Source organism: Acomys minous (genome assembly GCF_964271855.1).
Source record: "Acomys minous genome assembly, chromosome: 15".
NCBI classification, from domain to species: domain Eukaryota; kingdom Metazoa; phylum Chordata; class Mammalia; order Rodentia; family Muridae; genus Acomys; species Acomys minous.
The window spans coordinates 34,906,332-34,931,491 of NC_140497.1; the positions used below are offsets into that span (position 1 = coordinate 34,906,332).

The 25,160-nt window shown below is 46.8% G+C and overlaps 1 protein-coding gene across 8 annotated transcripts in view; it reads left to right on the forward strand.

Annotated features, from left to right (window-relative positions):
* ACSL1 (acyl-CoA synthetase long chain family member 1) overlaps nt 1-25,160 on the forward strand; it is a 67,944-nt gene that overhangs the window by 2,758 nt on the left and 40,026 nt on the right. For 5 of the 8 annotated variants that reach the window (XM_084758952.1, XM_084758946.1, XM_084758947.1 and 2 more), the window contains one exon: nt 19,459-19,685. In XM_084758952.1, coding sequence (XP_084615078.1) covers nt 19,491-19,685 — 195 coding nt within the window. In that variant the 5' untranslated portion in view covers nt 19,459-19,490. Of the gene's footprint in view, nt 1-14,628; nt 14,677-17,620; nt 17,763-19,458; nt 19,686-25,160 lie in introns of those variants that run through there. The other 3 variants (XM_084758949.1, XM_084758948.1, XM_084758951.1) reach the window with 3 other exon arrangements.

Genomic DNA, 25,160 nt, shown 5'->3' on the forward strand with positions numbered 1-25,160 from the left:
AGGAATCAAGATGAAAAGTGGTCAGGGTTGCAGTAGAGTGGTCCTTTCCTTGTTCCTTGACTGGCTAAGACAGGTAGCCCTTTAGCCTGGAGGTATGTGAAGCCTGTAGCCAGGGAACAGTATGTGTCCTGTATCCTAAGTCTGAGATTTCACAACCAGTGGCTGAATCTACATAGGAGCCTGGGCTAGTTTTCTTTATGGATTATCTGCTGGTCTTCAAGTTTTAAGTAAAGATGTGAAAGCTGTCTAAATATCTAAAGCAAAGTGTATTTTTGCTTTTTATATTCTGAAAGTAATATATATGCTGTTATAAAACAAAACCCTAGACTATAAAATCTAAAAGTCTTCAAGAAATTATATTTGGGTTCATTATTCCAGTTTTTTAAAATAAGCAACTGAAAATTAATTTTAAGGCTTGCATTGTCATTGGAAGCTGAACATTTTGACAATTTTTTAAATTTAAGCTTTATTTTTATTTCACGTGTGTGGACATTCTGCCTACATGTATGTTTGTGCATTACGTGTGTGCAGTGCCTGCAGAGTCTAGAAGAAAGCTTTGGGTCCCCTGGAACTGGACTTACAGATGGTTGGGGGCTGCCTTGTTGATGCTGGGAATCGAACTCAGGTCATCTGGAAGAGCAACCAATGCTGTTAACTGCTGAGCCATCTCTCCAGACTGATAATTCTTTTTTTTTTTTTTTTTTGGTTTTTCGAGACAGGGTTTCTCTGTGTAGCCTTGGCCATCCTGGACTCACTTTGTAGACGAGGCTGGCCTTGAACTCACAGCAATCCGCCTGCCTCTGCCTCTCGAGTGCTGGTATTAAAGGCGTACGCCACCACGCCCGTCGATAATTCATTTTTTAAACACCTCAGTTACGTAGTGATCTTTCCCCCAGATTTGCTAACAAGATGATTACTTTGAATTTAGTCATTACTCACCTTTTGTTATTTATTTCAGGACAGTTTATTACCAAGCTCTTTTCTCTAAACGTACACATGTTTAAAGTAAAACATGTTCTTTTTTTAAAAAACTCTAATGACTTTATAACTTATTTGAAAATTATTAATGAATTGGTTTTAATGGACTTTTGGGTTCATGTATTTTAGTGAAAAGCTGTTGAAAAGTGGTTTGGAAAGAAGTTAGAGCATCAGAAAAGTGTGGTTTACCTTCTAGAACATTTTCCCATTTTGGGTGTGACTTCTGATAAATGTATTATCTACCCATTTGCAGAGTTTCGGCCGCTGTAAAAATTGGCACTTCCCACTTAGGTTTGTTGAAGGAGAGATGTCCGTTGCTGCGAGGTCGGAACACCACTGATTAGGCAGAATTAAGGGGAGGGGAGTAAGGGGAAAATAGGAGGGAGGGAGGAATGGGAGGATACAAGGGATGGGATAACCATTGAGATGTAATAAGAATAAATTAATAAAATAAAATTTAAAAATAAATAAATAAAGGGGATGGGATGGAGAATCTGTATCATCTGTTTCAACAGCTGATAGCATTCTGCCACTCTTGTCCATATTTCTGTAAAAGAAAAAGAAAAAAAAAAGCTGCAGCAGAATTGGGTTGTCCCTTTAGGCTTGAGGTTAGAGGGCCGGAGTGGCGACAGTTATGTTCTCAGCAATTTCCGTGTGGTAATTAGGCCCCCAGCGGCTCTGTGAGGCAGGTCCTACTTTTAGACTCTACGGAGAGTGCTTCTCAACCTTCCTAATGCTGTCACCCTTTAAAGCTGTCACAGTCCCTCATGTTGGGGTTACCTCCAACCATAAAAGTATTTCCATTGCTACTTCATAACTGTAATTTTTCTATTGTTATGAACCATAATGCAAATGCCTGTGGTTTTTGATGGTCTTAGGTGACCTCTGTGAAAGGGTCATTGGACCCTTAAAAGGGGTGGAGACCCACAGGTTGAGAACTGCTTCTCTATGCGCTTTAGAGATTAACTTGCCTAAGGCGGGATTTCAGCCTAAGCTGCCCCAGCTTCAGGGCCTGTGCTCTCAAGTGCTTCTCTCTGCTGTCCCTCAGTGAGGAGCTAGGTTTCTCAGGTCTGGAAAGTTCTACTCACCTGGTAACAGTTTGTTGACTTTTCTCTGTCTCATTTACAGTCCTCGGTGAATTTTCCCTCCCTAACGCCTGAATTCCGAGAGGTAACAGCTCAGTTCAGTATAGTTCAGTGTGTGATAGGGATCATTTACTGCCCAGCCATGACGTTTAGAGAATTAAAAAGTAGAAGGCCCCATCTGCCTTAGAACTAGGCCTCGGAAGCCTGGAGCCCAGCTGAGTACCTGATCGATGCACTGAGTGTTGAGACCACCTGGGGACAGGGCCCTCGCTTAGTACAGATTGTGGAGCCAAGCACGTTAGTAGGAGATTGACCTCACTGTAACTCACGGGTTAGTAGGAGATTGACCTCACTGTAACTCACGGGTTAGTAGGAGATTGACCTCACTGTAACTCATGGGTTGGCTCTCCGCTGTGTATTTGGGAAGCACCTTTACCTCCTCCTTGGTGTGGTCTAGTGATAATGCTGAAAACATGGACTCCTCTCTGTTCGGAGCTCACTGGTACTGTGGTATAGCCCAGTGACTGTGACTGAGTTATCTTCCTGGTAAAAGTACTGACCTGGAAGCCATGGGCTGAATACACCAGGGCTGCTGTGGGTGAGGTAAAGGTGGGATGCGCATCGGTGGAATCAACGCGTGGTCGCTTGTATCTCTTGGCACTTTAGAGTCCCTACAGACAAACCCTGACCTCTGAAGTAGCCCAGCTCCCTCACCTCACAGATACAGGAGCTGTGATACAGAGGTAGAAAATCACACAGACACACACACACGCGCGCGCGCGGAGTTTGTTCCTAGGCCCTGTGCCTGTTCGAGGAACGGCTGGTTCCTAGTGCCCAGTGTTGTCCTTGACTTAATGTCCTGAGACTCAGGCGGTCAGCAGGTTTCTGCTTACTGTAATCTACTCTCTGTCCAGCACTTCCCAGCATGCACCTGTTTCTTCCTTGCACTCTTGGTATGTAAGTTCACAGTCTGTTATCTCCAGTTTAGACAGCAGATGCCCTTGTTAAAAGGAAAACTAAAAGCAAAACAAAAAGAAACAAATTCGGGCCAGGGTAGCACCTGTGATCCCAACACTTGGGAGGCTGAGGCAGTAGAGTCACAAGATCGAGGTCAGGCTGGGCTACATAGTGAGTTTCAGGCTAGCCTGAACTATAGAAATGAAACTCCATCTCAAAAATGAAGAAAAAAAAAGCGGGGGGTGGGGGAGGGTGATGTTGGTTAAGAAAGAAGAGGATAGTGGTTTTTTTGTTTTTGTTTTTTGTTTTTTCCTGAAGCAGAACTCCAGGGCAGAAGCCACCAGAGGCCAAGTCTTTCTTTAGTGAGCCTTTGAAGGGTTCTGCAGCCTGCTTCCAGTGTGCTAACCCCTGCCCAACTCAAAGCCCCATGAACTGGGACATCAGAACAAGACACTGGGGCCTGAGGCTGAAGGATCTCTGTACCCCAAGACTCTGTGAGCTCCCCAGATCCCTGAGCAGCTGGCTAGCCTGTGTCCGTGGAAGGGGGCGCAGGCCTCAAAGGCCCTGTGTGTCTGTGTTTACATGGGCCTTTCTAGAATGCTCATCATCTTCTCAGCCTCTTCCTCGGGGGACTTGTTGCTCAGAGCTGCTTTTGCTGATGTGACTCTCTTTCCAGAGTCTCTCATACATCGGACGGAACCTTAGGTTCTCTTGACGCTCAGCTAGGATGCACCTGCAACCAAACTGGTGGCCAAAATGTTGAGGAGGCACACCTACACCAGTTAAAACAAAACAAAAAGCACGACCGCGGTTCCAAATGTCCCAACCGCTAATTCCAAAACTGAAATCTTTTCTTCTGGTTATTTGACATTTTCGCTAGCATCCCTGACTCTTACTTGCATGTGTCTTGGTGTGTGTGTGTGTGTGTGTGTGTGTGTGTGTGTGTGTGTGTGTGTGTGTATCTTTCTGCCTCATATGAGCTCTTCCACACTGTGACCTCTCATTGTCATTTCCGTATTCTGAGAAATGCTCCTGGTCCCTGGACTGGTCCAAAGAGGGACCAAAACTAGGGTGCTGTCCTTGACTTGTGTCCCCAAACCCAGTCAGTGGGCAGAGTCTGCATGTTGTCATGTACTCTCTGAACAGTATCACCCGGGAGGCACTTGTCCCTTGCTTCGGTTCTCAGTACTACCAACGGAGTCTGGAGTCTGCCACCTCCACATGGACAGTCAAGGCTCTTAGTTAACGTGAAAAGGGTGTGTGTTCCGGGAAGAAGGGGACAACTGTTTTTCCCGAAGCGGAACTCTGGCCAAGTCCTTCCTGAGCAGAAACAGTCAGGGCTGTCCACTGTCAGGCCCCAAGCTTGTCTTTTGGGGGCTTTCTTCCATGGCATGGCCGTAGCATGTGACTGCCAGCATTTGATACGGCACCTCACCTGTAGTGGACCCTTCATGATGTCCCGATGACTGAAACTGGGAGACATTAAGAGAACCCTCCCTGACAAGAACGCGCGTTATCTACCCTGCTAAGCTAGATCTTAGCAGTTAAATCTGTGGACCAAAACGTATGCCTCACGGAGGTGAACTTTGGCTTTAAGATTATAGCCCAAGGGCTTCTTTCCTGTAGTTCAGAGAGGATGAGAAACAGGTGGTTCTGGGTTTCTCAGGACGCGGGAGGGAGATCAGTGTCAAATTCTCGATAATCTTACATAACTGTACCGGAGTCGTCACTTACCTGGTAGTCCTACTTAAAGGTGTGCCTTGTTTCTGTGCCAGGACTATACTGGTCAAATAGGTCTCTTGTTTCTCCTGTGCAACACTTACCCATACCATACCTCAGGCAAGCCGTGAGGCATCCTGGCACGTGGAGCTGACAGGGACCTTATGCCTCACCAGTCCCACCAGGAACCCCGTAGAAGACAGATCCAAACTCAAGAGGGTATAGCTGAGCAGTCCCAAGCCCTGGCTTAACCTCTGAATACAGTGCCTGTCTGGTCTTCTTTCTTGGCATGACTTGGAGATGAATTTGGGGGTTCAGAGTGTAAGCAAGGTAAGGACACTTACCCCTTGGAGGTAGGGGCTAAAGCTATTGGATTCCCGGCCCAGGACAGATTTCTCCACACATGGCCAGCTGAGGGAACTTGTGCCAGCTCTGGCAGAGGCAGGTGAGCCTCACCAGGCAGGTGCCAAAGAGGCTGCTAAAGGCTTCTCTGGAGATTGAGGGTGCCTACATTCACTCTTGGTTGGGGGGCAGCTCGATCACATATTAGGATGCAAGACTGGAAATATTAGAACTACTAGATGTGTCCTTTTGTCTTCTTTACATCCAGATCTGTTTTGTGGCCATAAGACATTTGAGAGACCGTGGGCATGGCTTATGAATGAAAACCTGTACTCATCACGGGTGCACACATCTGTCACCAGTCGGCTGGCAGGTTGTTTCTCTAGTCCCAGCGTGGCAGTAGACCCCTGGGAGGTGACTCGGCTGGTCCAAGGGGGTATAAACTGGAACTTCTCTCTGAAACTAGGCGTATGTCTGACGTCAGGCGAGTTAGTAAAAGCCAGCATGTGTTTTGATTTTGTTCTGCAGGCTTTTCGGTGTGGAAGGCTTAATTAGACGGGCCCTTTGTTTTCTCTCTGGTTTACGACCATGCCTCCTGAGGCTTTGGGCTGGCTTGAGAACATAGTGGGTAGTCAGTGAATGTTTGCCGACTGTGTCTTGCATGGAAATTAAATACTGTGCCGGATTGGCCGCTTCGAGTCAACATTTAAATTGGCTCCTTTTGTTTAGATCTTTGGGCCATTGGCAGGATACATTATGTGTGCCTGTTAGGCTTTCTTCCGCCCCGCAGCTAGCTTCCTAACCTATAGAGGCAGAGAACTGTTGCCACCTCAGAGTGTCTCCTGAATGACAGGATGTGTGGGATTTGCTTTAAAACCCTTAAAAAGAGAGATAGAGCATAATAAAACAATATCAGCAAAAAACATTAGCAGCGATTGAAGCTGACGGAAGGGTAAAGAGTACATTATAATTTTATTGTACTATGTCGTCTATTGACTAAATTTGGGAATTTTTGTACCAATAACTTAAATGTGATGGGTATGTAAAGATTTCCCCCCAAACTAATGTAACTTTATTCCAAGCAGATAACAACCAAGCTTGGCATTTATTTATTTTTCTTTTTTCTGTCCTTTATATACTAGGTCATTGCTCTGTAATCTTCTGTAACTTAGATTTTTTTTTTTCTTCTTCTTAGCTTCCCTAAGTGAGTCACCTGTTCTTATGGTTACCTGAACTCTGTGTAATCTTAGCTAGTGTCCCGTGGTGTCACAGATACCTCTCACGGCTCCCCGTACAATGGAGCGAAATCTTGCTTAACCTGTCCTCCGTTTCACCTGTTGCTTTCTCTAACTCCACTGCGGTCCACAAAGACATAGGGGCCCGTGCGCTCTAGAGATTCCATTCGACCCCAGGAGCTTCATGATTAAAAAATATTTTAAAGGTTCCCTCTGTTTCTGCTTTTTAAGTTACCCGTTGAGGCCTGGTAAAAACCTAAGGGTGACTTTTCTAACCTCCTGAGTTGGGGGTTCGAGGCAGGAGTCTGTGCTTGTGTTCCGTCTACCACTCACACTCTGTCGGCCTAAGCCGTTTCTCTAGTTGACAGTTACTCTGAAGCCTTATTCTATTTTAAGAGGTGTAAGTAACTCTACCCAACCTGTGCCCTCTTGAGCCTTCTTATCCAGGTCACTGCTATTTGATAGCTGCGACCTCTGAGGCGCTGGGCACGGTGGGGCTCCTTGAGGACAAGGCCTGAGTCTGTTCTCTCTTTAGTACTGACCTAGGCCCCTCTGCAAGGACATGGCTGACTCTGTAAACTAAGCGCTGTGGGGTAAAGATGAACCTCTATCAGCTATTCCATAGCCTGCTGGCAGGAATAGTGACCTAGGAGAGTGACCCTGTCTCCTGGTCTCTGGGGCTGCCGGTTCCTGACCCACCCCTAACGGCCTCCTTGCTCCCCGTATGCTCTGGCTTTCATGGGTTCCTCCCTACCCCCACCTGTCTTTGACTGTTTAGATTTGGCCCAGTTCCACCTTGGCCTCTGTGCAGCCCTCTGCTGGCCTCCAGCTCCCACAGAGGGTGTTCGCTCCCCTCCAGATGCTTGCAGCAACATGGCCCTACTACTTACTTCCTACTGGAGGCCATCCATCCCCTGCCCGGTTAACTCCTGCAACTGTGTTTGCTTCCGTTGTTCTCCTGAACTTGGAAAGAGCATGGCCAGGGCTTCATCCTCCTGGCAGTGACTGTCTATTTGCAAAGGGCTAATGGGGAACCTTTATGTCCCTACAATGTTTGGAGTATTGTTTGGTTTGCAGTGAGGTCCTCTCTGAAAGAACACTTCTGTGGAGGTTGCTCCCAGGGCTGGTGAGGGCCTGCACCGGGGCCCAGCTCAAGACAGCCAGTGAAGGCTTAGCTGCATTTTCTGGGAGAGGTTTACAGCCCATCTGTCGCTCCTTAATAAGGGCAGGTTACCACCCTAAATCCTTTGCGGAGCAGGTGGATACATAAATACAAAAGAACATTAGCCAACATGAAACCCAGTTATATCTTGTTTATTGAAAATATAGTTAGTGGTTGATATGGCATGTTTTATGTGTTTACCACAATTAAAGAGCTGGGGGTGGGGGGAGCCCAATGTAAAACATAATAAAACAATGATAAACACTTACCGGCCTATTACCATAGAACTGATGGGCTTTTATGATTTTTTTTTTTTTTTTTTGATTTAGAGACAGGGTTTCTCTGTGTACCCTCAGCTGCCCTAGACTCACTTTGTAAACCAGGCTGGCATGGAACTTGCCTCTGCTTCCCGAGTGCTGGGATCAAAGGTGTGTGCCACTGTGCCTGGCTTCAATTTTATTTTTAAATTGTGTAGTATGTATATGTCTATGTGTCTATGTGTAGGCGTAGGTGAGTGTGTGTGTGTGTGTGTGTGTGTGTGTGTGTGTGTGTGTCTGTGTCTGTGTATGTGACTGCCTTTGTCCACAGAGGGCAGAGGTGTATGTGTATATCTGTTTGTGTGCGTCTGTCTGTTTGTATCTGTGTATGTGTAGGTGACTGCCTTTATCCACAGAGGACAAAGGTGTGTGTATATCTGTGTGTGTGTGTGTGTGTGTGTGTGTGTGTGTGTGTGTACACACACGTGTCTGTCTGTCTTTCTGTCTGTATCTGTGTCTGTCTGTCTGTCTGTCTGTCTGTATCTGTGTATGCACACAGAGGGCAGAGGTATGTGTATATCTGTGTGTGTGTGTGTGCACACGTGTCTGTCTGCCTGTCTGTCTGTATCTGTGTCTGTCTGTCTGTCTGTCTGTATCTGTGTCTGTCTGTCTGTCTGTATCTGTGTATGCACACAGAGGGCAGAGGTGTGTGTATATCTGTGTGTGTGTGTGTGTGTGTGTGTGTGTGTGTGTGTGTGTGTGTGTGTAGGTGACTGCTGATGTCCACAGAGGGCAGAGGTGTGTGTATATCTGTGTGTGTGTGTGTGTGTGTGTGTGTGTGTGTGTGTGTGTGTGTGTAGGTGACTGCTGATGTCCACAGAGGGCAGAGGCCTTGGATCCTCGTGGAGCTGGAGGTCCAGGAGGTTGAGCTGCCCAGCGTAGGTTCTGCGAACAGAACTGAGGGTCTCTGGGAGAAGTGTATGCTCTTAACCACTGAACCATCTCTCCGCTCAGAATCAGTGGTTTTTAGCGGTTTCCTCCTCTCCCTTTACTTGGGGTTCAGGGTGTGGGTGGAATCCTGTGTGGGTCTGGGTGGGTTTGGTCTCCATGACAGCGTGACTCCACCATCTTCTTGTCTCGGAGGGGTCAACATGGGAAGTGATTTCCCACCGCTCCTACCCTTCTTTGTGCCTCTGAGGCCCTCACAGGCTCACAACTGTGCAGCTCATGTGGGCACAGCTGGTACCTGGCATGGGATTATTTACATTTGAGTCCAGGAGTCTTTCTACATCTCTGTGCTGTGTAATGCCTTCGTCACTGCTGGAAGATACAGACTGTGGGCAAAACACCTGGAGGGACCACAAGGATTGGGCCTCCTCTCAGCCACAGGAGCCCTCCTTCCTCCTCTCTGCAGGCCCTCATTGAGAAGCCTTCCTGTCTAGCTGGGCTCCAGCCCTGGCTGTGGCAAGTAGACACGGAGTCCCTTTCCTTGCTCTGCTGTCTCCCTTCTCATGGTGAAGTGTCTCATCTTCGCTTTCCTTTGTAGGGTGGGAGGTCTATTCTTGTGGGGTTTTCTACTGGCAAAAGAAGTTTTATTTCCTTCTCAACCTGCTACGGTAACAGGCTCTACTTGTGTTGCCCAACACCCTGAGACCGTGGTGTCATCCTCTTCAACCTCCAGTCTCATCCTTTGGGCCTCATCCAGGACTCATCCTTGGGTCAGGTATCACCTGACATAACCTGCCTATCAGATGCAGTGGGTGATGAGAAGTTTAATCTCCGGAAGCTCCTCTTGTCTCGCTTCCTTAGGAAGTGTTGGATCAGGCAAGTGAGGCTGATTGCCTGAGGCAGCCCCTTCCATCCAAGTCCGCGTCCTTCCCTCACCTTTGTCAGTAAGCATCCTTGCTTTGTTATGACAGCTGTACAGAGATGGGGCAGTGTTAACTCAATGAATATTTCAATGTCTTCTTAGGCTGTGTATGTAATTATATATAATGGGCTTCATTGTGGTACTGTCATACATGTATATAATATGCTGCAGTCGTGGTCACCCACACTTCCTACGCTCTTTCATCTCTTTCTCACTCCTATGAATCCTCCTCTTCTTCCTGCCTAGCCCTTCTTCTACTTTTCCTGTCTGCCTTTTCCTGACCCAGTGAATTCCATCAGTATTATTTGCAGGAGTGCGTGTCTCTTTACAGGACCGTTAGCACCTCCTCAGCAGTTACACCACTCAAGAAAATGGCTCTCCCCGCTTTGTCGTATGTTATGCATCTACATATTATATGAATATTTGAGGACAAATGGAGTAATCTTGCTTCCCTTAGGGGTGTTCTTCACATAGAAAGGTTCTTGAGTACACCTGACTCGAGTTTAACCTTGGTGTCCCCACATAAGGGCCTTCATATGACCTGGGCATCTTCCTTGGGAATCTGCAAACATACAGATCTATCTGCTGTGTTGACTTTGTGAGTACCATATACCCTGGGGAGTGCTGGACAGGTCCCATAGCCAGCTTCCTTTACATCTCAGAGGGCCACCCACCCAGCGTCCTCTGTCTGAGGAATGCTGTTCTCACCAGAGTCCTCTGTTGCTCCAGCTCCAGGCCTAGAAGCCCAGTGTGTTTCTCTGGTTTGCAGGATTCTGTTTTGTCACGGGAAACTTACCTGGTGTGGCACACGGGAACCCTTCTCCTGTCATTTGCTCATGGAATCTGTGCCCCTGTGGGCAGCTCTGATTGTCTTAGTCCAATGAGGAGTCATATCCCTAAATGCCTAAGGACTGTTTCCGTTAGTGTTGACAGCCTTCTCAGGGAGTGAAATGTTGGAGAAATACAAAGTGTCAAACACTTCCATACAGACTTCAAGTCATTGTCCTCCTAGCCTCTTGAGCCACTCCAACCCCCTGGGCCATGAAGGGGTGAGTCTCATGTCTCTGTTACAAGGACATGAGACTCTGCAGATGGGGGGGGGGGGAGGAAGAGGAGTGATGAAGTTTGAGAACACCCGGGATCTCTCTTTCCTCTTTGGAGTTACCCATGTGTAAATGTCTCTTCCAGTGGCTTGAAGGAAAACAATAGTGAGAATCTCAGAGGGCCACTCCCTCCTTAGTAAATACGAAGTACTTGTTTTGTCTGGGCGCTATATTAAGTAAGCACCAGGGTAGGAGGAGACCCGAGAAGCTCTGTAGTTCCTGGGTGCCACCGACCAGCAGTGTCTAGCAGGAGGCACTAGACACCTCACCAAGGCCACAAAGCGCCTAACCCCGGAGTTCAGCTGGAGGACGAGCTGCTGCTTATCAGCGAGGAGATCTGTAAGAATTTGTTAGAGAAAGCGGCCTCTGGCCCGTTCAGTAGGATTTGCACATCATAAAACAGATCTCAGACAGTGAGAGGGGGAGATGCGGAGCAGCCACAGACTAGAGGGCACCGTTTCTGTAGGAAAGGCTGGGAGGACTTGTAAAGGGCAGGAGCATGTGCGTCATGCTGTGCAGCCTGCTCCTGAGGCTGAGTCAGAGATCCAGTAGGGGAGCCTCTCCAGACAAGTGTGGCCACCCCCAAAACCTCTGATGTTGTCCCTGGAGGTAAGGCTTTGGGGACCTGGAAGGTTGGGGTGATAGCTCATAAACTACCTTCTGGTGTCAAACTCCGCAGTTATTATCGCTGTTCATTCTTCCAGGCCTACAAACTCAGCTCTCCAATTCTTTATCTCTTATTGCCAGTTATTTACCAAGTCTCTGCCTTTTATGAACTATTTGGAATTTTCACTTTTTGGTAAAGCACATCTAATGTGAGAATTGCCGCTTAAACTGTTGTTTTAAAGTGTATGCTTGCCCAGTGGCACTAAGCGAGTTGTATAAGCATCTCCACTGTCCAGTGTCACGGTTTTCTCTCTGCAGCAGTTGGGCAATGTCTCTCAACCCTGCCCCCAGCCCCTGGTAACCTCTGTTCTACTTTCTGCCTGTGAATTTGCTGATTCCGTGTTCTTCATGCAGATAAGATCATATTTGCCCTTCTGCCCTTCCCTTTGCCTTATTTCACCTCACTTGGTGTTTTCTGCATCCATTCATAGTGCCTGTGCTGTGGCGTTTTCCTGGTTTTCTTTGAAAGGCTGAATGACGATCTGTTGTATGTAAAAATGCCTGTGTATACCACAGCCTGCTTATTCATTCATGCATTCATTTATCTGGTGTAATTGTACAGTCTAGGGCTTGACACGTTGTAAGCACTCAGCTGACACTGACCCTTAAGAACATTAGAACTAAAGCCTGGAGAGATAGAGTTGGCTCAGTGGTTAACTGCTTTTCCAGAGGACCCAGATTTGGTTGCCAGCACAACTGCCTATGACTCCAGTTCTAGGGGATCTAGCACCCTCTTCTGGTCTCCAAGGGCCCCAGGCATGTACATGGTACACATAAATGCATGCATGCAGGCAAAACACTCATACACATAAATAAATAAATACATAAATAACATGTCTCACCAGGTGGTGGTGTGCACGCCTTTTATTCCAGTGCTTAAGAGGCAGGTGGATTTCTGTAAGGTCGAAGCCAGCCTGGTCTACAGAGCTAGTTCCAGGACAGCCAGGGCTGCACAGAGAAACATCATCTTAAAAAACAAAAGCAAACAATTCGTGACTCAACTTTCCCTGAATACTTTCCTTCTCCTCTCCTACCCACTTTAACGTGTTAGTTTGTTCCAGATTTATTTATCAATAGTGTTAGTACCTTGTTTCTGTCTCCACCTTTTAAAGGCCCACTTACACCTTTATGAAGCAGATCTCCTTAAGGTCCTTTTTGCTACCTCTTGTATTGCTGCCTTGTCATGCCCCCCGCCTTGTGTTTTGTGTTCCAAGTCTCAAGACCAGGTCTAAGTTCTTCTCAGCTTGTCCTTTTCTAAGTAGGAGATGATTCCTGTACGTCACTACTGTAAGGTGAGGTTTATCTCAGTCCCTTATTCAGTCTCCACATTACACGTGTCGCCAACATTCTCATACTGTGAGGTGTGCTGGCAGTCACTGAGCAGCATCAGGCGGAGCAAGGCCCTGGTCCAGGAACATCTCTCCTGAACCCACTCTCAGGTCCTTCTAGAATAACTGATGGACTTTTTATAATGCAAAGAAAGACAGGTAGCTAATTATTTCTTGGTGTTTGACCTTCCAGAGGCAAATGTTGAATATTGTTCTAAGAAGGTTTTGAAAAATCACTTTAAAAGGCAACCAAGGAGCTGGGCACAGTGGTGCATGCCTGTAATCCCAGCGCTTGGAGAGGCAGAGGCAGGCAAATCGCTGTGAGTTCAAAGACAGCCTGGTCTACAAACCGAGTCCAGTACAGCCTACACAGAGGAACCTTGTCTCGAAAATAAAAAAACAAAAAACAAAAAAACCAAAACAACCAAACAAGAATATAAATGTGGATCCATAATTAAATATGTCCGGTAACAAAGTGGGGATGTTGTTTTTAGTGATAGATGCATATATGTTTTCAAAAACGATCCAGCTTAAATAAATGAATAAGTGAAAGAGAAAAGTGTAAAGAATCATCTTGGAAAACTGTAGAGCCTGAAAAGATGGTCTGAAAGATGTCTCAGAGTCAGGCGTAGTAGTAGAGGTCTCAGGGTCCAGAGCTCTGCTAGGGAGGCTGAGGCAGGGAGGATTGAGACCGGCCTGTGCTGTACAGCAAGATCCTCTCAGGTAGGTGGATGGACAGGGTAGATAGATAGATAGATAGATAGGTAGATAGATAGATAGATAGATAGATAGATAGATAGATAGATAGATACACAGGTAGATAGGTAGATACACAGGTAGATAGGTAGATACACAGGTAGATAGGTAGATACACAGGTAGATAGGTAGATAGATAGTTGACTTATCTATATATGAATTTAATGAATATGGAAATTATTATAAACAGATATTTGACCAATCCCATATGAGTCCCTACAATTCTATCCTTTCAAATTTATGTACTATACTGGATATTCTGTTGAGAGTGTTGCTTATATGATAGTTGTGACCTATAGCCACTACTATGGCCTTACTCTTACTGGGTAAAAATGGTACACACATTATATTTGATTTTAAATGTGTTGTGTGTTTTGTTCTTTAGGAGGGATGGGCAAGAAGCCTGAGTACTGAAGTACTCAAACTGATTCAGAAGTTTAAAAAAACAAAACAAAAAAAATCTTCATGGACATTACCTTGGTAATACATGGGATAGATCACTTTTAGGAAAATGAAAACCCCATTGGTCTAAGTTTTTATTTAGATACTTGATAGTGTTAGGTGACAATAATGAATTCTCTGTGGAGCCATTCATATCTTTGTGCAGAGAATCCCAGAGTCACCCAAGTAGTCCCCTGGGTTAATGAGTTGGGCCATGAGATATGAGCATGTTGGAGATTCCCATGGCATGGGCTTTGGTCAGGGGCCCCTGCTTCCCCTTTACCTGTGGACTCCCCTGTTCTAGGGGACAGCCCACTGGTCTTCCGTTCCTAGGCTATGGCTTAAACAAATCTAGCTTTAGGTGGTTTGCCAGCCCGGGTTAAGGAGCATGGCTCCAGTGACTCTGGAGTGGCAGACTGAAAGAGCAGCAAATGGCCGAGCTGCCACTCTCTTGTTCCTCCTGGGGCCTGAGCTCTGTTCAGCTAGTACAGGACAAAAGGGGCACTTTGAGCCTTGTAAATAGCTTCTTGTGTCAGGGGAGGAGGTGGGGCATGGAATGGCAGCGCCGTGCCAGCTTGGCTTACTGCATTAAGGAAAGATGTCAGGACTTCTCAATTTGCTGCTGTCGGGCAAGCGTGCAGGCTGTGTGGGTTTGTTTGAGGTCTACATTCCTAGTGCAGCATTCCATCAAACTGCTGTTACTTGGCAGGATGGAAGCTTGAGGGACATCAGGAGGAGAGAAACATCTAGATCACAAGGAGAGAGTAAAATGCTACCGTAAGTAAATGAATTTTCCTTTGCAGAATTTCAGGGGTGTGTGTGTGTGTGTGTGTGTGTGTATGTGTGTGTGTGTGTGTGTGTGTGTGTGTGTGTGTGTGTGTGTGTGTCCGTGTCCAGCCTCATGTGTCTGTCCTTGGGGAGAATGATGCCCTTGTGGGTCACCTCTGGCTCTGAGCTACGTTTTTAAATAGTGCAAACACAGTGCTAAGAGGTTAACCTTCGTGTGCAGTGGGCACTGAACCCACATGTGCAGATTCAGGCCAAGGAGACAGGACCAATGGTAGCATTTGTGTAAGACATCGAGAGTTAAAACGGATCACAGATGTGGGTCTCATAGCACCAAGCAGTATTACTGCCAGGAGGACACTTCTTGTTGTTGCTGTCTAACTTCCTTACTTGGAGCAGGCTGCAGGGGACTTGGAGTCCATGTGCAGTTAACCACGTTTATGTCCTCAGTAACCAGGCCAGGGGACAGCCAAGAGGAAGAGCGGTTCACATAAGCTGGGTTTAGGGTCAGGTTGGTGTCTCTGACAGACGTCTCAGAGAAGCTTCTGGCTCTGGTTTTCCTTGTGGTCATTTTACTGTTGATGTTCCGGTGAGATGCAGGATGTGAAAAACTCCCCGAAGCACTAGTAAATGTGGTTAAATGGCGATCCTGATCAAGCTTGGGCAGAGGGAACCAGCATTGCTGGGTTTTGACAATCATGCCATCCAGTTTCCATTGTTTGCCTTTATGACCTGTTTCTACCTGCGTGTACCCAAAGGCAGCCTCTGTGATGCAGATGTGATGTCCTTGCTGAGCTTGTGGCGCTCTCCTTGGCTATTGTTACTTTCCTGTCAATCTGTGGTAGCCTTAGAGGCATTTCAGACAAGCCAGCTGAGCAAACCCTTTTATAAAATGTCTGACTGAGCCTGGTGGTGGTGGTGGCAGCGGTGTACACCTTTAATCCCAGCACTCAGGAAAGCAGAGGCCAACCTGCTCTACACAGTGAGTTCTAGCACAGCCAAGTCTACACAGGGAAACCCTATCTCAAAACCAAAAGAAACAAACAAAACCCCCAAAGTCTGTGTTTGTATTTTTGCATGCTGCTCGTATATGGGTGCCCACAGGCCAGAGGAAGGTGAAATCCCTAGAGCTGGAGATACAGGTGGTCATGAGCTGCCCGATGTTGGTGCTGGGAACTGAACATCCTCTATAAGAGTAGCAAGTGCTGAGCCATCTCCCCAGCCCAGACACATTCTGTAAGCAGGGGAGGAGGGGTGCATAGGAGTGGCCACAGCGGAAGGAACAGCTGGCCGCCAGCAAACCTATATGGTCCCCCCTGGGACATACGTCCTCCTAAGACTTGAAGCCAACTGAATCATGCTATTAGCAGATAACAGCGTGATGTATGTGCCTGACCTATCAGCTCTGCTAGATGCAGATATGGAAATTTGCCTTTGAAAAAAAAAATCCCAGAAAACTCCCAACAGAGCGCCATTGTCTGAGGAACACATGTGTATCTTACTTTTAACCACTCATTAGCAAGGGCTCAAAGACTTATCAGGACTGGATCTTAAGCATGGCACTATCTTCACACAGAGCATAGAATGGCTGTTTGACCGTAAGCCCACCTCTGTTTTTAAAATATCTGATTACCTTTTCCGTAACAGTCTTCAAGTGGGAAAGGTTTATAATGTTATCGGTGCTTAATATTTGTTCTTGGCATGGCTAAATGATGTATTCTTTTAGTTTTCAAGGTAAGCCTTACCAACTTACATGGTGGAATTGGTCTTTGCATTGGTTCCTGGCTCTCAGCATGAATTAAAATGGCTATCGTTTGTCATTCTCACCCACTAACTGTAAGAATTGGCTGGATTTAAACGCTCAGCGTTACAGATTAGCATCTAATAAGATGTTCTTGCATGCATGCTATTAATATATGATTCTCAAAAGGCTTTTAAAACATTTTTCTTCCAAGCCTTATTAAACTTTCTTTGCATAATGCACTCTATATCTTAGCTGCCACTGCTTAAAATAGACAAGTTAATCCCCCGTGTGTGACTCTGTTTGTTTAGAGATGATTTGATAGTCTCAAGTATGTAATTCTGCTGTATTCAACTCTTATAAATCCACACACTCTAGATGTTATGGAAATTACTTCCCAGACACTGAGGAGAGAAGAGGCCATGGGTGCACGTGCAAGGGTGGGTAAGGCCTCTTCAAACATGAGTGATGGACAGTGAAGATAAGTGGAACAGAATGATTGGAGGGCAAGGCAGGTTTGCATGTTAGGTCATGAAGATGGTGTGAGTGCCAAGTTGTAATGCTGTTTGCTCAGTCTCGGTGGCCAGCGCCGATAGGACCTGGGCCTGATTCTGTCTGTTTCTCCTTCACGTCTCGGGTGTAGGCATCTGTTTCTCAAAAGGGTGCTTCCTGGTGCTTAGTAGGTTCTGCTCACTTCATTTTGTTCCTCATCAGGTGGTTAACCCATTGAAAAGCTGACTTGACCATTAGCACTGTCTCCCCAGCGCCTAGCCCAGTGCTTGGCACACCCTAGGCACACACACATGCGGGATGATAGGAACACACCTAGGACAGACATGTTGTGTTTGTATTTTGGTGTCTTTCTCTCCGAGTTGTCTTATGGAGGTTAGACATCTCACCCAATATCCTATCTTATACTTTCAATGGTTGGAAAGGAAAAAAAAAAAACCTATTCATTGTCTCGTTCTTATTGGGAAGCTGAGCAAAATGAAAACAGTGTCTGTTTGAAGAACTGCCCCTGGCAGCAACACTCACTGATGCTGGTCCCTGCCCATGGGTGGAGCGGTGGGGTGACTGCACTCCCAGCTCCTCATTGGCCCATCCTCCACCCTCTGTTTCCCTGAGAAGTCAAGTATGGATTTTGTCTGCTAGTTACCTTTAGCCCAGTGGGCAGCAGGGTAGGACCCGGCATGTGACTAATGCCCTGAAAGACCTTGGCAGGCCTGGTAAGCACCCGCTGAGCTGCCCCGGTCCCCACCCCGCCCCCACCCTCACTGCCCTTTTCTGATTCTGCTGTGGTGTGTCACCTAGCAGTCAGCTGTCGGTGGCACAGATGGTGAGTGGTTTTGTAGGCACGGGTACTTTCTAGAATTAAAATCTGAAGACGCTTGCTTAGCTGTCCTTTCTCTGTTAGCGTTGTTAGTCTTGCGATTCTGCCTCTCTCTCTCTCTCTCTCTTTCTCTGTGTGTGTGCGTGTGCATGTGTGCGTGCACACCTATGCTTACCCTTGCTCTGAGCCATAGCACAAGCTTGAACAAGCTGAAGCAAGTGTATTATTTTTGTTGAGTCCAGTCATTTTGTTAGTTAGGAGAAGCAGCTTGCTATTCCGATACTCTGTGCAGGAAAAAAAATACATAATAGTATACATTTGGTTTTAAAGGATGATTTCTATATTTCAAAAAAAAAACCTTTTTTTTTTCCCTTCAGCCTTGTGACTTAGCTTTGAAAGGAGTGTATGCTGTCTGAACTTGGAGTGGCAGAGCAGGCACTTGTTGCATTACCATGGAGTTTAGCGCAGTCTCTGGCCTCATTTTTCCTATTTCTTCCTTTGCTGTGCCACTGGCCTTGAGGGCGATTATTCATCAATAAGCGTTTAAATTAGAACTGTTCTTGCTCTCTCTAGTGCACACTTAATTATTTTAGACTAGTCTTTATATAAATCACTTATAAGATGTAACATGGGGCTTTGATATATATATATATATATATATATATATATATATATAAAATAATCTTTCTACTGTGTGCCTTGCCTTCTTTTTTTGGTTCTGTAAACTGTAAGTGAGCATTTTCATTTAGCACAGTAGCTTAGTGTTCCGAGCTCAGAACTAGTTAGAGAGCTTTGGTAGAGGAAACGATCACAATATTTAACACTTATTGAACAATTGCTTGTGGGTGACCCCATCCTCAGCTCTTGATGGGAGCCCTGTAGTAGCACTGAAGTCTCCCTGGAATGTTTTCATCTCCATTTACAGAGATGCAGAGCGAGGTGCAGCCCGGCAGAGGAAGCCATTCCCACTGCCAGGAAGGCACAGAAGAGGCAGGACTCGGCTCTGGAGGGTAGCCTTTGATACCGCTTTGCCCCTCTCTAACTTTCAGTGCTTGTTTTAAAGCTTATGCACACTAATTTACTTATTTACTTTAGTTATAATACCTTGGGGAATATAGAAGAAAGTGGTGTAATTAGAACAGCCAGTCGCAGATCTCCTGACGTTTATAGCCACTTTTGTTGGGAAGCTGAGAGATGTTGAAATTTAGGCTGGTCTGTCTTACCAGTTGGGAAACTTGTTCTGGGATCTCTTGGCAGGTGCAGCACCTGACGCCCTTAGGTAGTCTGGGCTTGCTCACGATTCCTCACTCATATGATCTCTGTTAGCCTTGATAATGAGGGTTGAGTATGATTGAATAGGTGGAAGAGAACAAAGATGCAATTTCTTTCTTTTCTGAAGCACTTGAGCATTTTATGGCAAGAATTCTTTGAGTATAATTTTTTAATGTGGTTAATAAAAGATACACACACACACACACACACACACACACACACAATCTATAATGGAGAATGGAACAAAACTAAATGACTAAAGAGTTGTCAGAAAAATGAAAATTTTCTGTGTGGGGAAGACCTGGACCATTAGACTGTGGGTTTAATGCCTTGGTTGGTCAGCAAGCCACAGCACAGTGACAGGCCTGTGCTAAGTCTAGAGAAGTGTTCTGCCCCCTGGAGTGAACATGGCGTCTTTCTCTTCCAACAGAATTCTGCCTAGGGAAGCACCAACACAGGACTATGGAAGTCCATGAATTGTTCCGGTATTTTCGAATGCCTGAGCTGATTGACATCCGGCAGTACGTGCGTACCCTTCCGACCAACACACTCATGGGCTTCGGAGCCTTTGCAGCACTCACCACTTTCTGGTACGCCACAAGGCCTAAGGCCCTGAAGCCACCATGTGACCTCTCCATGCAATCTGTGGAGGTACCGGTAAGTGGGGGTCCTCCTGGCCTGCCTTTTGGGCTTTCTCTTCGTGTATCCCTGACTAGTGTAACCTCATCTGTTCATCTGTTTGTGAGGATGGTTTATAAAGAGTAGTTGTTGTTGATAGGCAATACACACAGAGAGAAGCCTTATTATAGGGCACAGGGATGGATAACGCGAGGAGGTAGGCTAGCTGTCTCTCCAGTTATCTGAAGATAGTTCCAGAAATCACATCAAGATTCCCTGTGCTAGGCACCTCGTAGGAACAGAGACTCCCACCAGGAGAAAAGAGAGCATGGAGCCTGGTCCAGCAGGCAAGAGTCACAAGATGCTACAGGGAGTTTTATTTGTGGCACATCTGATCTGTAGAACTCACTCTCACACTGTGGAAAGGGACTCTGACTCCACACAGGGTAAGCCTGTAATTGGCATGTAACAGATTATCTTGGCCACAGGGTATTATAGGATAGGGCATGAGGAAATCACACTCAAGGCATCCGTGCTTGCCTTGTGAGTGCCATGTTGTCTGTGGCCTGGGCAAACCAAAGGACATGCCATAGCCATGACCGTGAAAACCCAGCACATGTGGTCGGAGATAGCGGGTGGGATAGCATAGGAAGCCTCTGGACCCACCCGCAAATATTCTTCCTTAGCAGGCCTGTCTCCTCTTCTTCTCCTTCTTAATCTCTTTCCAAAGTTCACAGAAGACATAAGCGATTGAAAAGACAAAGGAGCCAAGTTCTAAGGGTACTTTGACCCTTCACCTACCCTCTGCCTGACAGTTGCTTTCTTTCCTCCACTTTGGTTAGAATTAGCTTTCGGTAGTTATTGCTTTCAACACAGAAGAAGGTTGTGAAACACGGACCTGCTTCATTGGCTGCCTTTAGATGGAGAAGTTAAAGGTCTCCCAACTTTTCCCCATATTGGCTGCTGTAGTGTGCCCATCCACAGGGCACCCTGGCTAGATTAGTAGCTTTGGCTGCGGATGGGATTTTAGCTCTTTATTTTAAACATCATCTTGAATTCACTGATTTGAGTCCTTAAAATATACCAAATGCGTCAGTAATTTGTGGCCGATATAGGCAGGGAGCCGCTGCTGAGGAACAGGCTCTCTGCTTCATTTCCACTGGGAAGGTAATGGCTGTCTGCCTCGCTTACCACCCCCCAGTGTGGAGGACTTAACTGTCTTAAGTTGGTGTGACTTTGTGACATTCCTTCTCTTCTGCATGGCACCAGGTGTTCCAAGCACCACTACTGTCTGTCACTATCAAAAGGGTAGTTGACAAGTACAGAGTTTAGGTACTTAATAATCCAGCTGTAACTGTTGAGTTACTGTTCACTAGAAGAGACTGTGGGGACATGTGCAAAGAAAGATTGATTTATATTATGTGTATGAGTGTGTGCCTCTATGGATACACATGTACAATGCTGCATACAGATGCTCTCAGAGCCCCAAAGGTGATGTCATATCCGGAACTGGACTTAAGGATAGTTGTGAGCCACCGTGTGGGTGTGGGAGCCAAACCTGGGTCCTCTGAAAGGACAGAAAGTGCTCATGACCACTGAGCCATCTCTGCAGCAATGGGCGTGTTTATGTATGTTTTAATTTCCATCTTAGCATGAAGTGATTGCTCCTTACTAAAATAATTATACATGAGTCTTGGAGGACAATTTAAAATTACAGATAAACAGAATACTAAAATTATAGTTTTACCTTTTAATAGATAGGAGTTCTGATTTTTCTCTTTGTAACAAATAGATATAGATCTGAGTTTCAGAATTCAGAGAGTTTTGGAATAATAAACTTGCTTTGCTTTTTAAAAACTGAAATATGAAATTTTAAGTTTAAACATAGTCAGAGTCTGGAAACTCAGTGTGCCCACTATAAACATATTGTTATAGTGATCATTGTCTATGGGCCTCTGTTGACAAGAAGGACAAATCCCACTCATTTCCTAATTGACAGCCGGCAACAGTTTTTTTGGGGCGGGGGTCAAGGGCAAGTACTGTTCCTCCTTTGAAAGCAAGGGAGTGCCGTTTGCCAGTCTCCTGCCATCAGGTCCTCATCCTGCTCCTGCCAGCTCATGCAGTTTCTGTCACTTTCTCCTTCCTGTCAACTTTACATGGATGCTAAGGTGGAGGAGCCCATAGTCTGGTTGAGATGCTTCTCATCCCCTCCTACTCTAGCTGTCTCCTAGCTGTGATTCGCACAGCATCAACACAGGGCCTCTGTGTACGTTACATCTTAAAGTTCCCTGCGGCCACACAGGGTGGTAGAAAGGATGTGAGCATACTGCTGTGAACGCATCAGGAAAAGCAGTACAGCTTGCCAGGTGTCAGTCCTGAGGATGGTAACCCGGCTCTATTTCAAGATCCTCTGTCCCAGCATGTGAGGTTGCAGCTCGCCCGTGAGCCGTGGTGACCTAAAGGCCAACCTCTCCCTGAGGCCAGGAAGAGCACCCAACTGCTGTACCCTGTTTCTGCTGCTCCATGACTATGAAGAGACAGTCCTGTGAAGGTGCATTGTTTGATTTAAGCTGCTTCCATAGGTGATATGGACGCATCTTCCTTTCTTCACCTGTCCTTGCACGCTAAATGTGAGTTCCTCATGCTCCTTGAGTGAAGATGCTGCTCACAGTGGTAATAGTGACTTGACACTTTGCTTGATTGGTTACGGTCCAGGCCCTGGTGTCGGCGGTCAGGGAAACATCTGGACATGTCGAGGCTGAGAAGGGTATAAACTGATGACATGACTGCTGTAAAGTGTGGTGAAGGGAAGGGTGTTATTGTGGATATGAAGGAGGGGACCGCCAGAGGCATCTGGAAGAGTCTAGAACAGAAAGAGAAAGCAGTAGGCTGGACATGGCCAGCAGAGTGGGCCTGGCAATGAGGGGATGGCGAGGGGTGGAGGAGAACAAGGCAAAGAGAAGACCAATGGAGGGAAGAGAGGGGCCAAGAGAGGGCAGAGGAGAGGAGAGAGAGCATGGCCGAGGTAGCAGGGTTAGAAGGACAGTGAGTGCATGGGGTGGGGTGGGCGGGGCTAGGGAAGCCCATGAGCTGGAGGAGTTCAGGGTGGGCTAGGGGCAGGTGAGAAGAGCCAGGGAGGCCAGGATGGACTCCGCAATGTGTAGTATGTGGGAGCCTGGAGCCCAGCGTGCACTTTGGTATGCTAATTTAAGACACAGCAGAGAGCCATTGGTCTCTTCTGCCAGTGGTGCCAGGACATGGCTTCTTTGGTAGAGCAAACCAGCTTCACAGGTTCCTGAGAAATGCGGGTTTTTGTCTAACTACCTGTTGGTTCTGGGGAACGGACTTTCCCTTGGACTGACAGGAAGAACCTGAAAGATACAGATCTGATAGCTCTGAAATCTCTTCTAACCTCTGTATCTTACTCTGAAAAACATAAATAACGTCCCTGTCCAGCACTGCTTAGAAGACAACCATCAGCCTGACCTGTGACGTGTTCAGTGTTCGCTGTGTTAAAAACAAGGGAAGACAGTGGATTGCTATGGTACAGGAAGGTTAGATGGGTCCAGGTAAGTCTGAGGGATCAGTGCCTGGAGCCTTAGGACTCCGGTGGAGGAGGCTCTTCTGAAAAGGAATATGTAGGCCTGTACATTTAGTACTGGGGGGGGGGTGTGAGATAGGAGGAGCATAAGTTGGAGGGTAGCCTGGGCTATGTAGCAAGATCCTGTGAAAGCAAAACAGAGAAGCAAAGAAAAGAAAATAGTGGCTAAGTTCCGTGGATGCAGAATCAGGAACGTTTAGGAAATAGGAGGCTGGGTATGTAGGAGAGCAGAGGAAGGCGTAGAGCTGTGCCACCTCAGCAGTTCTGTCCGTCCAGAATCTGCCTTTGGCCTAGGTTGGACACAGATGTGCCCAGAAAGGAACTCAGCCCACCTATGAGGCTCAAAGGATCCGGGCTGTCTGTGGCTATTGATTCTTCTTAGCATGTTAATCATATGTTCCAGAACGAATGCTTTCCCGGCACCCCACCTCCCCCAGTCCAGCCGTCAGGTTTGCATCCAATCACCAAGTACCTACACCGCCACGTGATGGTCATCATGCCAGGGCAGGGCAGGCGCCTGTCTAGTGAAGCCTCTGGCCAGTGAGAGGAGATGCTCAGGGCAGAGGCCAAGTGCATTGTTAAAGTAAGGACCCCATAGGCCCACTGCACCAAGGAGCCGCTGACCTGGTCCATACTTAGACGTGGCACTTGTTAGAGAGTGAGATTTTTTTTTTCCCCATGTGGCTGGGGGCGCATTCTTCTACATACTCAGTTTTTACCCCTGTACAGATGTAAAGGCCACTTACAGACTGGCAGGTGCACTTTCTTCAGCACAAGAGAGCATGTCATTGACTCATTTTTTTTTTTTTTGAAAACTTGCTTGCACCAGACTTGCGGAAATAAAACAAGTACAAGTCTGTAAAGGCAATGATGAGTAAATTCTAAAGAGTGGCCATGCCGTTTTGCACTTGGAAGCCCATGACCAAGCTCCCTGAGCCAGGGGACTCTGGTTGAAGTGGACAGCATCAAATACTGCTTGGGAGATGGACACCCAGGTTCAGACTTGAGTGGAAGCTGCTGTGGAGTGAGATTGGGGCTGCATGGCAGTGTCTCTGACAGGACCTGAAGGTCTGCAGAAGTGTCAAAGCCACCTACTTGTAATATGCCAATTAGCAGCTTGGAACTTGAGGGGGAGTAGCAGTCGTACTGAGCGAAAGGGAGCGAGTGATGTTAGGAGCCATGGTAGCGTGCGGTTACTGCTGCAGCTGTTTATAAATATGACATAACAAACACTGTCTGCAGTCATTTGTAGAGGTAAACTAATTCTCACCCCTGTGGAGTGTTGGAGCAGGGAGCAGTCGGTAGCATGTGGAGGGCTGAAAGTGCCCACGAGGCTGCAGCAGCGGTGCGCTGAAACTCTGGCCATCGGCCTGTGAATGCTGTTTTCAGACAGCGCTTTCATTGACTTGCCATTCGTCACTGCAGGGTCCCGGCCACTGTTCCCCAGGGTCTGTTCTCTCCTGCTCTCCATTGCAAAATAATTGTACAAGCTCTACTAACCCAGAGAGATTCTGGGTTTTCCTGAAAGTTGGTCAGAACCTGGGGGTGTCTTCAGCAGCAGACAGTCCTCACAGGGCAGTAGGGATAAGGGGGAGAGAGCACACTTGGGGTGTCTGCCCACAGAAGTTCTTCTGGAAGTTTGCAGCCATCAGTGTAACTTCAGCACCCTTCTCAAAACTTAAGCAGGCTTCTTGATGAATTGTGAAAGCCTTTCTGAATTTTGTTTTCTTGCTGCACCCATCCTCTGGGAACCTGGTGTTTGTGTGAGGTGTCTGCAGTGGGTGCCTGAGGCTTTGAGTGAGGAGTGAGGAGGAAGTGTCAGGTAGCGGGCTGGGGGCTCTGTGGGTGACAGCAGGGGTGACTGGGCAGGTGTACAAACCTTCTGGTTGGCACACCAACACCAGGCTACAGAG